The sequence below is a fragment of the Schistocerca piceifrons genome, chromosome 3, assembly GCF_021461385.2.
Source record: "Schistocerca piceifrons isolate TAMUIC-IGC-003096 chromosome 3, iqSchPice1.1, whole genome shotgun sequence".
Taxonomy (NCBI): Eukaryota; Metazoa; Arthropoda; class Insecta; order Orthoptera; family Acrididae; genus Schistocerca; species Schistocerca piceifrons.
In genome coordinates, this window is record NC_060140.1 from 107177794 (window position 1) to 107191555 (window position 13762).

Consider the following 13762-nt stretch of genomic DNA (forward strand, 5'->3'; position numbering starts at 1 on the left):
ATTTTAACCGAATTCTAATATATAGGCTAATAATTTCTATTGCTTATTAGGGTTGCGTTCCCCCCACCTTATAGCCTCCATTACTGCCAGTTGTGGCATGAAGAACACAATATGCTCATGGAATTGAAAATGAGCTTCTCGAAGATCTTTTCAAATTCTTTGTGATTTTAATGTAACAAGCGTATGTATGTCACATAGGCCTTTCAGTCATCTCTTTCACAATTAGTTAAAAATCATACATGAATGGAACAATTGTCACATTCCTCAGTGCATCTTGTTAGGGTAAGGGTCGCAGCATTTTCAATTATCTGTGACTTGTTGCCTAACAACAAACAAAACTTAGTGAAAGTTTTCCAACCAACCTTCTTGTGCTACTGTGATATAGTAGACAGTGCTGTTTCCTACAACCCACTTAGGAGAAATGTCTTGATACTTTGTTGAACTAATTAGATAGGTTTGTATTCCCAGGCAGTGATTGTGGAAGATGCATATTTGTGGGCCTATAGACTACTTATTTCATGATGGAAATGCTTAAGTGCTATCATTGTATGTTAGTCAGATGGCATTGTAGAATTTGGTGAGATGATTCTTGTGTAAACGCCCATACAAGTGGTGTAGGTGCAAGGAGTTGTTATAGAACTTGGAGACATAATGTCTGGGGGGGGGGGGATCGGGTCCACAGGTTTGCATGAATGAAGTTTCTAAGTAGGCCTACATCTCCACAGCTTTACAGATTTCTTTTTATAGCAACATATTGTGAATGCTGAATCAACTACACACTGTCAGACAGTGTTGAGAGGAGAGTGTGTGTGAGAATCTCAGTGTTCTGCAGTTGGTGGTAATATCCTTGGTAAAGACTCCTGTATAAGGTCCATATTTTTCAATGGTTATTGTTATTTGTTCTTGCTACAGCCTTGTAACTGCCACAAATAAGGTTTATATATTTTTTACATTCTTCAGTTTTTGGTAATCGGGTTTAATGGGCATTGCTAAATATTCAGTTTGTATGATGAGAGGTCAACAAAAATGAGATAATTGTTCTTCATTTGAAGTACTTAATGGGAGTTGGAATGCCCTATCCCGACAATGTTAAATTTAATGACTTGGCTTACCTGTCCTTCAGGAATCACTGTTTCCATTGCCATGAAACATTTACAGGACATTAAACTGTATGTTTGGAGTCTACTGACTACATTAATTGCATTTCAGCTACTGCTTTCGGAAATACAATTGTTTAATTACACGGTTAAAATTTTGTACTACTTTTTTTGTACGTTATTCCAAATAATTTTAATTATCGATAACATTATGTTCTTCTTTTAGTTCAGCTGACTCAGGCTATGTATGTTATTACTCCCTAAAAATTTGAATACTCTACTCAAAGTGGTTTCTGAGGCTTAGGGAAAAATGCACAGAAAATGTAAATTTTCAGGAATGGTTTCTAAAGTTTCAGAAGACTGTAACTCACTCAATTTTAGTCACTCAGAAGCACCCTGCACCATACTGTGTGTCATCCTCTTGATCTTTTGTCCGAGTTTTTTCTTCTTTACTTCTTTCTGGACTCTTTAGTGGTCAACTATGTTGCGTACACTGCTTTATCAATGTGAACCTTGTCCATCCGTTCAAGTTCTCTGATGCAGTTTGCTCCAGAATTAATTCCCATATGCTGTAGCACTTTCACCCTACCAATGTTGCCATCGTTAAAAGCAATAACAGCATCACTGACTGCCCACTTCAGTGTATTCACTCCAACAAAAACATTTCTTGGTAAGCGAGTCCATATAAGATTATTAAAAGACTCATTGGGATTTTCAGTCTGACCATGCAGACACTTCTTCAGTAATTCAGGATTTGCCAGGTCTCTGCAAATAGGTTTTATGATGTCTATGATTACTGCTGGGATGGAATATGTATGGCTGTATGAACTGTTTGAGTACTGGGCATTGCAGTAATTGCACTGTGAATCAGGTCCAGGAGCGCAAAGGTGGTGTACTGGTTTTTCATCAGTTGACAGTCTGTGGAACAAGGTAGCTTGTACTGCCTGCTTCATTTTCATCAAATCCTCAGTAAGTTACTATGGCCATCCCATAATACTGCTGTAGTCCATCAATCAGTTTGTCAGCCTGCCTCTTATGGTTTTACCATCAAAAAGTTTCTGGTCTCTCAAACTTTGTTTCAGCTTCCTCAGCCTGGTGCCCATCCTCTTCTGAACGTGACCAATTTAACCTTTATAACACAGCAATCCAGTCTGCTATATAAAAAAGAACCAATTTTATTAGATCTTGAAGTAATGCACCTAAAAATTTTAACATTTTCAACCGGTGTAAATTAGATTTAACAAAATAACTAACTTCGCATGTTAGTTTATAAGTGATATACATACATCATTTTATTCAGAAAATTGCAAATTTTATAATGAGATAAAAATCTGAAAATGTGGGAAAAAAATTCCATTGTAACTCCCATTAATAGGCATTTTATGAATGCTAATTACAGATTGACTTGTTTGACATACCTGAGTGACTTGAAGGTGAATCCTACCGTTTTATTCAGATTCTGAAGTGAAGTGAGCTGCTCATAGATAACTAGGCACTGCTAAACATCAAATTTCCAAAATGTGTTCAGTCTAGCTTCATATCAGTGCTAGGTGCTCTGTTTTGTGGAATACTGTTCTGCAAACACTGGAACAATAGAGTTTTTATCAAGAAATTTAGATTTACACTGATCATTAGATTAATATTGAAAGGATACATGGGGCCAGTATGGATAATGTATGAAGGCTCCGTAAGCTACAATTGTAGCCTTTAAAAACTGTGGTAAGAATGAGAGAACCTCTCTCTTCACATAGTTTGTGTTAAGTCAGCAGTGCATGCTGGAAAATCATATCAAACAAGGTGCAGACCAACTACAAGCCAGAGGTGATCAGTGAGTCACATGCCAGGCAAATGTGGATGTTAGGAAACTTGACTGAACAAGTTTTTCTTTGAAGAGATGTTTTACATTTCTTTACCGCATATAGTTGGGTGTTCTCCTGCTGGACTGGAATGTGTGGAGGTAAGCCTTCCTGGTACAGCGATTGATTTTGAGGTTATATTTGATACGTACAAGTCCCTCTTTCTGCACAAGGCAGTAGATCATCGGTGCAGGCGTGTCAACACCCATCACAGTGCTTCAGTGGTGAATTAACAGTTTTTATGAAGCTTTATTGTCAGTTATAACATTGTGGACAAGATGAAAATCATCCCAGGCTGTGGTTGCATTGTGTATTCCAGTCACAGTGTGCAACACTTTACTATCCACTGGTCTCACATGTGACATTGTATCATACCCTTAAGAGCTCAGATTTTGCAGCATGTGGCAGCCACATTTCCCATAGTTCAATCATTCTTCCCATTCAAACTCTTAATATTCTGTTATTACATCTTTTGACATCAGTGAAACATAACTGGCACTGCTTTCATGTTTGCACTTTATTTGGCAATGCTTCATGATTGAAGTTTGACATATCATTGCCCTTTTCTTTCAAGCACTGCACTGTTGCAGTTGTTGTTGACCAATATGAATATGATATGTTGTCAAAACCTAGACGCACACCAGTAGGTTCTTATGACTTTGGGAATTACCATCAAACCAATGTTTTACGCTTAGGTAATCACCCAGCTTCCCAACAATCAGGCACTCATGTTTTGTGAAATGAAAATTTTTGTTCTAATAGCACCCAATCCATTTGGTGCATGCTGTTGATTTTTTTTTTTTCCCCCACTGATAATAATATGTGTTTTTTTTCCAGATGGAAGTAGATGACAGACCAAGTAAAGGTGAAGGCTTTCGTCAGTATTATATAACAAAAATAGAGGAATTACAATTAGTAGTCGCAGAAAAAAGTCAGAACTTGAGGCGACTCCAGGCCCAGCGTAATGAGCTTAATGCCAAAGGTAATTTGTATAAAATATGACTTTATTTTTTGTGATTGAAGTTATTTGGCTTACAGCCTTAAAATGATGTTATTCTGGATGTCTAAAGTATGTTAATATCTGAAACTTCCTGGCAGATTAAAACTGTGTGCCGGGCCAAGACTCGAACTCTAAACCTTTGCCTTTCGCAGGCAAGTGCTCTACCAACTGAGCTACCCAAGCACGACTCACGACCCGCCTGTATAGCTTTAATTCCGCCAGAACCTCGTCTCCTACCTTCCAAACTTCACAGAAGCTCTTCTGTGAACCTTTCAGAATTAGCACTCCTGGAAGAAAGGATATTGCGGAGACATGGCTTTGCCACAGCCTGGGGGATGTTTCCAGAATGAAATTTTCACTCTGCAGTGGAGTGTGCGCTGATATGAAACTTCCTGGCAGATTAAAACTGTGTGCTGGACAGAGACTAGAACTCGGGACCTTTGCTTTTTGCGGGCATAACTCTACCAACTGAGCTACCCAAGCACGACTGACACGCTGTCACTGTCACTAGAGCACTTGCCCGCGAAAGGCAAAGGCCCTGAGTTTGTGTGTCGGTCCGGCACACAGTTTTAATCTGCCAGGAAGTTTCATATCAGCGCACACTCCGGTGCAGAGTGAAAATTTTATTCTACTTCATATCTCCTCCCTCCCCCTCTCCCCCCCCCATTCTACCACATGTTAAGATTTCTTTCTGGTCCATTAACAAGTATACTTTAACAGGATAGTTGATCTCTTTTCAAGAGTCTGCCAGCTCAGGTTTTTCATATCAAAAGGGGAATTCAGTAGAGAATATTCTTAAAATTATAGAGACCGATGCTTGGTCAGTTCATACCATCAGGAGGCAAAATTCCAATATCTGCATCTACATTTATATACCACAAGCCACTGTATGGTGCACCTCAGAGGATACCATGTACCACTATAAGTAATTTGCAAATGGGGCAAGGGAAAGACTTTTATATTCCTCCGTATAAGCCCTAATTTCTCTTATTTTTGTGGTCCTTAAGCAAACTGAAATGTATTTTGGCGTTGGTAAAATTGTTCTACAGTCAGCTTCAAATGCTGGTAACAAAGGTGTTCCGGAGGTCAGTGGTGCAGTGCGAGACTACAGTGGGTCATTTTAAAGGGTGGAGGGAAGAGGGGATATCAGGAAGAGAAGATTTAATTTCAGGGCTTAACATGAGAAAGTCATAGTCTTGATGGAATGAAGTATTGTGGCATTTGAGGCTTGGATGGTACAGGGTAACAAGGACTAACTTCTAAAGCCTTTTGATAGTGCAAGCTGTGTCAGTCGGAGGGTAAGAAGAGGATACTGTGTGGAAGATTTTTTAATAAGATCTATGTGGTAAGTCCAAAAGAGGAAGGACTGGTTGAGATTGTCGAAGTAAGCTTTAGATTTTTTGGAACTTTTGTGGCACTCTTTCATAGATCAAGTAAATTAATTAGTCCTGTTTGGTATGGGTTCCACAAGAAGTTCCTGTGTCACCCATGAGTGTCTGGGAACTAACTGTGCCACCACTTATAGCCTTTACATGTGACCAGAATTTCTTTATGTTTTGTGGGATTTATTTCCCCAAAATTCTGCTATGATAGTTGAAATGCTTCAGACATTCCCTCTTTGACATGTTTCAGATAGCATCGATCTATTTTTAGTCCTCTGCTGTACTTTACATGTCTTGTGCAGTAGTTGCTGATTTCTTAGAAATATCTGTACAGAGAATAGATAGTGCGATGGTGCTTCCCAATCGTAACTGTTCTGTTAGGCATATATCTATCCAGAGCTTAGTTACATATGAGGGTCGTCCACAAAGTGCGGCAGCACTACGATCGCAGTTCCGAGCATGCGCGGCAGTTACTCTGACTTAAGGAGAAGACATGTACTCCATTTTTAGATCGCTGCTGCCAACGTGTGCTTCGTAGTGCTTCTGCATAATGTCAGCCATAATTGAAAAATGCTGCTGCATGTGAAATCAGATCTGTGATTCGTTCTCTAAATGCAAAGAAAACAAACCAAAGGAAATTCATCGACAAATCTGCGAGGTTTACGGACAAAATGCTATGAGTGATTCAATGGTTGGAAGATGGGTCAGACTGTTCAATGAAGGACGTGACCAATTGCACAATGAAGAACGAAGTGGACACCTGTCTGTGGTTACTGATGAAGTGGTTCACACAATTGAAGGGAAGACTAAACACAACTGTAAGTTTATACTTAGTACCCTTGCTATGGAAGTTCCGCAAATCTCACGATCACTAATTCATGAAATTGTTACTGAAAAACTGAAATTTTGAAAACTTGGCTCATGTTGGGTACCCAAAATGCTTACTGAACAACACAATAAACAACGGATGGACAGTGCACTTCAGTTTTTGACACACTACAATGAAGAAGGCGATGGTTTTCTTTCTCAGAGGGTCATGGGGGGATGAAATTGGGGGTCATACGACACCCTTGAAACAAAACGGCAATCAATGGAATGGAGGCACTCTTCATCCCCAATGAAGGTTAAGCCTAAGCAAATCTTGACACCTCAAAAAGTCATGTGCACGGTTTTTTTGGGACAGAAAAGGCATTTTGCTGATTGATTTCGTACCACGAGGCCAAACAATCAATGCACATGGTTACTGCAAGACCATTAAGAAATTGCGCTGTGCAATACAGAACAAGCGCCGAGGATTACTGTCAAAAGGTGGTGTTTTTCCACGATAATGACCAAACAACTCTTACGGAAATTTCACTGGGACGCATTTGATCATGCTCCATACAGCCCGGACCTCGCTCCTAGTGACTTTCCTATCTTCTTTCACCTCAAATCTGTCCTTGGTGGTCAACATTTCAATGATAATGACGAGCTGAAAGAACATGTTACCACATGGTTGAATACACAGGTGGCAACGTTCTATGAAGAAGGCATACAAAAACTTGTGCCACGCTATGACAAGTGCCTACAAAATTTCGGAAGATGTGTAGAAAAATAGTTTAACAGTTGTAGGTTTTTGTACAATAAATATTTTTTTCTGTATCTTTACATATTTGTTTTATATTATCAAACGGAATTTACTTTGTGGACATACCTCATATAATGCAAAATCCTGGATGAAATAACAATTTTCAAATGTTAATGGACATTTGGGTCACCCTGTATTTGTGTGTAGCCTTGTACAGAAGGGAAATGTGGATGATAATTAGATGGGTAGATAGAGCAACTAATGAAGAACTACTGAATCGAATTTGGGAGAAAAGAAATTTAAGATTCAACTTGAATAAAAGAAAGGATCAGTTGATAGGACACACCCTGGGGTACAAAGGAATAGTCTGTTTGGTAATGGGGGAACAAATTATAAGGGAAGACAGGTCTTGACTACAGTAAGCAGTTCAGATGGATGTGGGCTGCAGTAATTATTCAGAGATGAGGAAGTTCAAACAGAATAGACTAGCGTGAAAAACTGTATCAAACCAGTCTTTGGACTGGAGCCCACAAAAACAAGTCTTTTGAGCAAATACAGCAATCACTTCATAAATAACATTTTGTTGGCTCACTTTTCAAATGCTATCTGATGCATGTCTGTTTTAGAATGCCTTAAAATCAAGTGTGAGTGAAAATTAATAATCATTTTGTTCTTTGATATACTAAATAATTAATGCTGTGTTTAATATTTGTGAAATGAAATAGCTGGCCAAAATTTTGTGTCTTGATGGGGCTAATGTCTGTAGAGTAAATCTACTGTATGGCTGGCAGGCAAGAGTTATTTTTAATAAGACATCATGTAGCTCTGGTCTTTCTTTCCAGTCCGAATGTTGCGTGAAGAACTTCAGCTGTTGCAAGAGCAAGGATCTTATGTAGGTGAGGTTGTAAAGCCTATGGACAAAAAGAAAGTCTTGGTGAAAGTGCACCCTGAAGGAAAATTTGTTGTAGACTTGGATAAAAACATAGACATAAATGATGTAACAGCAAATTCTCGGGTAGCTCTTCGAAATGAAAGCTACACCTTACACAAAATACTTCCTAATAAGGTAAGAATGTCTAGTGTTTAATAGCCTTTTAAGTTTAGTTATTTAATTTAAATTGGAAGGTTGTCACATTTTTGAATAACTAATTTTGGAATATTTTCATTACACAATGTTCCACAGCCTCATTGAAATGTTAGAAGGCATTTACCACTCTGGGCTCTAAATTGCATTGTTGGTATGGCAGTTCTAACCTTTAGGTTATTCTCAAGTAAAATCTTTGACATACTGTTGGCGTATACCATACACAGAAGGAATGGCGGATTCAAGGTGAATGTAACTGTTCGAATATCATTAAAAAAGAAAAAGAAAAATGCGCTACTTGTATGTACCACATTATGCATAATGTTAATACACATCAGATGTAGCCGTTCTTTATCATAGCCAGGATGCTGACTGGTTCACCAGGATACTACTGGAGTTGCCCTAGAGCAAAAATGAGATGAAAAGTAAGGTGCACACAAATGATCAAGCCCACAACTGTCTTGTGAGCGTGTGTGTGGCAAACATGGGGACCAAAGTCACTGCAGCATTTCTTCTTACTACAAGATGCAGTTCCCCTACCCAACTATCCTTCCACTACGATTCTTAAATTGTGATGGCTTCTTTGATGCAGACCAAACTTATCCTACATTTCACATTCTGGTCACACTTCCACTTTTTAGGCTATATTGTACCTCTTTTTCTGGCTAACCACCTATGGTCCCAGTTTGATCATCCACTTTTCAAAATTTTCTCTGAAAAATGGTCTGTGGGTGAGGCCACCCAAAGTGTCACACATTCCACCAGATGTGCAATTCCACCTATTCACCTAATGCATGGGATACATGCAAAGTGCTTAAACCCCAGCACAGTAGTCAGCCTGTTGCGGGGGAGAGGTTGTCACGTATTTTCATGGCTATTGCCCCCTGACCACACAGGTATAGCACTGGGGCACCTGAGTTGTCAGCTTCCAATAAATGGCTCGGAGTGTGTGTTCATTTTCTCTGGACAAGGGGATTCCATGCAACGAGTGTGACTAAGGTTTTAAAGTTTCGAGGTGTGTCTGGACTCTGGCCCAAAGTTTTAGGCTGGAGGTTTTAGTGTGTTTCAGAGTGGCTGGCTTCTCCTTTTTTCGTTCTTGTGGTCAGCCAGCCATATCCACCTGCGATATTGTTTTAGCTCCTTACACCACTTTCTTCCTGTGTCATTAGTATTTTACTACTGACGCGGTATTTCATTCCGTGGTTCTGTCCGGGTACGCACATAGTTTTCCAACTTTTGGTACCCGTGTTTTACATGCTGTTTTATCTTCCTGTTTTGTCTTCCTGACACTCGTGTCAGTCTGTCTCTGCGCGGGTGCTAAAGATCTTGCTGTTGTGTGCCAATATGAACATGAACATGTCCATGTCCTCCATGAAAGTGGTTTTTATTTCCAGATATAAAGTTTTAATTTACTGTTGGAGCAGGGGCAGAATGGTTGTGGTTGGGACCTCTCTTCGTGTCCTCTTGGTCTGGGGCCCCATGACCACACACCCATGGAAGGACCACCCCTTTTTTTTCCAGTTTTTAGACTTGGTCTCACCTTTTATGCCTTTTACTGTGTGTATTTCAACTTCATTATTTTATAGTTTGACTCCCAACTGGATCCGTCCAGTTTTAGCGGATCCTCTTTCATCTGTGATTCACTTCGGAATCACGAGACTGATGATCTCGCCATTTGGTCCATAAACCCTCTCAATGAATCAGTCAACCAAGGACAGGCTGCATTGAGACTTTATAGTGTCTCAGATGCAGAATTATGTGCGATATTGTGAGCACTGGAGCAGATGAGACGTTCTTCTAGTGCTAAATTTCTTGTCTGTTTCAATTCTTTGAGTGCTCTTCACTCTCAACATTGTTTGTACCCAGCAGATAAAATAGTCCAGAATATCCAGGATGCCCTCCTCAAACTACAACAACTGGGGAAGGAGGCGTCTTTCTGCTGGGTGCCAGGGCGCATTTGTATTGCAGGGCATGAACGGGCGGATCTAGCAGGCAAGGAGGTGTGTTGTGATCCTCTGTTGTTTCGGTGTGCCATCCCCCTGCATGCTATCTCTGTTATTTCAGTGTGCCATCCCTCTGCATGCTATGGCCTCGCTTTTGAGATCCAGAGTCGGGCATCGGTGGGAGAATGCGTGTTTGGAATTGATAGACAGTGAGTTATGTCTAGTAAAGCCCACAGTGTGGCTATGGCGTACCTTCTTCCAGCTACATCACCGGAACGAGGTCCTTCTTACTTGTCTTTGCTTAGGCCTCAGCTCTGTGACATGTAGCTTCTTGCTCCAGCGAGAAGACCCTCCAATGTGTAGTGTTTGTGGCATACAGATCACTGTGTGCCTCATTTTATTGGACTGTGTTTTATTTTCCGACCAATTACCCACAGCAGATTTGGCGCTGGACCTGTCCTCTATTTTAAGTGACATTCAAATGAATGTGGTTCAAGTTTTAAAGTTTTGTGGACTGTCCAGCATTTTCCTAAGATTTTAGAGAGATGGTTTTAATGTGTTAACAGGGTGACTGGCTCTGCCCGAGTTTTTTTTTTTGTAAGTGGCAGTTCCTTCCGCTTTTGTTTTAGTTTTTTTAACTTCATTTATAGGTAATTTTCTTCTTTTTAAGTTGTTTTAGCTCATGTGGTATACAGTATTGTGCGGTCCTTTCAAGTGCTTGAGTGTGCAACAGCTTTAGAGATCATCTCCACATTTGTTTGTTTTAATGAGGATAAGGCAGCTGATGACCTCACCGTTGAGCACCCATAAGCCCCAACACTCTCTCTCTCTCTCTCTCTCTCTCTCTCTCTCTCTCTCCTCTCTCTCTCTCTCTCTCTCTCTCTCTCTCTCACACACACACTCACTTTTCCACACTTTTTTTTGGACAAGATGTCAGTGGCATCTTCCATGGACTTGATTGTCATTTTATTCTGTGTTATAGCACCATAATTCATCACCAGTAACAACTGTGGGGAAAGAAGAATTCTGAGTCAGTTTGAGCTGTTCTTTCAAAGTACAGTGTGCTCCTGCTAATTGCTTTTTGCCAGTCATTCTCATTCCTAAATATTCTGTTAAAATTTGCTGAACTGAGCCAGTTCAGTTAACACTGCCACATGTTCAGTGAGGAAATGTAGCCAAGGACCAATGGTGCTTTGTAATTATTGTAGTTTAATATTGATGTTTTTGATGGACAGTGTGAGCATATTTCAATAGAATTACCACCACTTATACAGCCAGTATCCATCATTCCATAGGTTGTAAACAGTTATGTAGAGGGGTTTTGAGGTTTCAGGTACGCATACTACAAGTCTTAAAACTATCTTTTGCCTTTACTTTATTGGCTTCCACAATGTCTGCACTGCATAATACACAACTTGGTCATAGTAACGTGTCGTGAACTTTCAAAAAGTGTACCTAGGAAATTCACAAGATGACAGAAAGAAAAAAAAAAATGCTTTCTGGTAATTCCATAGTTTCATCCAAACTTCAAAATGACTGTTTATGCTTTTATGAAAAGACACTGTCTCTACGAGGAAATCTTGATCACTTCTTGTTTGCGATAGAATTTTTGGTATCAATCAAAATAGCTAGTAGACTGATTCTTGTGGCTAATAAATACTCCAGTAATTGTTCTTGTGCGGGATTTAATGTGTTGGTAAGAGCTATATAATCACCCTTTGCCCCACTTGGGGAACTGAAACCAGGAAGCATGCTACATATCTTCACACTTGATATTCTTAAATTACTAGGAAATACAATACTATAGATTTTCTTAAGCAAACATTAGCGCTGTTTGTTGGCATAACTAGGAGACCTATGTCCAGATACAGGGCTTTTAAGAAGTTCTCCTCTTTCTGTGTGATTATCTTTCTCTTTATTTTCAAATGACCTTAATTGGAGCTGCATTTTATTCAGAATTAAGTATCTTATAAGTTGTTTCTTTATTTCAGGTTGACCCATTAGTCTCCCTCATGATGGTTGAAAAGGTACCTGACAGCACATATGAAATGGTTGGTGGCCTAGATAAACAGATCAAAGAAATAAAGGAGGTTATTGAATTGCCAGTGAAACACCCAGAGTTATTTGATGCATTAGGCATTGCACAACCAAAAGGTGTTCTACTTTATGGACCTCCAGGAACAGGTGATAATTTTTTCTTGATGGTCTGTAATCAGTTCTTTAGTCATGACATAATTATTTTCTTCAAGATCTGTCATGAGTTTTTTAGTCATGTCATAATTTTGCCCACTTTTCTAACTACTCTTGAAATATATTAATATGCCATTCAGTTTTGCTTGTTGCTCCTGTCCAAGATATTTTAATTTTGGTCCTTTCAAGTGTGTGTGTGTGTGTGTGTGTGTGTGTGTGTGTGTGTGTGTGTGTGTCACATTTTTGTACATTTGTGTTTCAAAGTAGCTAATTAAATTGCTTTGTGACACTTCTAGTAAAACAGTTCTATAAGAATCAAAATTTGCAGGTCCTTGGCTACTGTTGCTGGCAAACAAGGGGTAAATTACTTGATTTTTTTTGTCCAGTTCCAGATCTCCTTAACTAAAATACAAGATTTTTGTCTGGTTTCACATTAAAGGAAAATTAACTCACTTTTCTCATATGTCACAATGCTTAATAAAATATATTACCTTCACAATAGCACAGTATTTATAGCAAATGCTTTCTGTATCTATGCAAAATCTGGGTGTGACAGATTGCTTCAGGTGTACTGTTTTTGTTTCAGTTATATCTAGTTTGTTGTTATCTGTATATAACTGAAGTCATATGTTTTATTCTGATTCATTGCTCCTCTTAGGCATTTGAAACAACATTGTGGTCCAGGGTCCTGATGAGTTATAAGTCTTCCCGTAGAGGCTGCAGAAACCAGCTTTGATGATGCGGGGCTAGATCAAGCCATGTCTTTCATGCCCACACATTGTCAGACTCCGTGGTGTTCAAACTAGTGTTTGATACCTGGACTGCTTTTGCAGGAATCATTTCAAATGCTAATTCCCATACACCATATACTGTATTTATCCAATTATGAGACAATATTTATTTCCCATTTTCATCATTGGAAAAATATAAGGTTGTCATATTCACAGATTAAACTATTGCTGGTAAGGTCAACGTTTTTACATTGTTCAATGGATTATCATTAGGGTCACTATACATTTAAGGGAGGGGAGCTTTGACCACTGAGGTTTCATACAAAATTAATTTTGGAGAATTCCAAAGAGTAGGGCTTAGCAAAAACTACTTGTGTTCGAATAGGCCCAAGATTTCCTGATATGCCAAAGTGCTCTGTACAGTATGGATCTTACTCGGAACGGTCACGTGACATTTGACTCGCAGTACTAGTGCAAGGGTTAGTCGAGAACTTGTGATGTAGTTACCACAACAGACTGATGCTGTGCTTTAAAATTGACAATTTTGTGAAACCCAAGAGAAATAGCATTAAATTCTATGAACTAACAAGCTTTTTTTTTTTGTATTTGAACAGGTTTGCAATAAAAGTTCTTGTAGATCTTAGATACTGTAAACATACATTTATGCTGCTTTTTAAGTAATGGTAACACTCAAAGGCGAAAATGTCCCTCAAAATCCATTACCTGATTCTGAACTCCAGTCAGTATTCATTTGGTTCTGAGAGCTGTAACAATTTACCAAGTGGGTTGTAAATAAGAAATTTGGTTGCTATTCACATCTTAGAATCCTGTGGGGTAAAACATTAGCAGCTTTAGAACAAGAGGGTGACATTCAGATGAAATGAGGAAGAAAATTAAACCAGAGTGAAATGT

General features: G+C 39.1%; 1 protein-coding gene across 1 annotated transcript in view; it reads left to right on the forward strand.

Annotated features, from left to right (window-relative positions):
- The window catches only part of LOC124789837 (26S proteasome regulatory subunit 8), a 32662-nt gene that overhangs the window by 657 nt on the left and 18243 nt on the right, over nucleotides 1-13762 (forward strand). The window contains exons 2-4 of the mRNA XM_047257333.1: nucleotides 3791-3935; nucleotides 7745-7968; nucleotides 11921-12113. Of these exons, the coding sequence (XP_047113289.1) occupies nucleotides 3791-3935; nucleotides 7745-7968; nucleotides 11921-12113 (562 nt within the window). The remainder of the gene's footprint in view (nucleotides 1-3790; nucleotides 3936-7744; nucleotides 7969-11920; nucleotides 12114-13762) is intronic.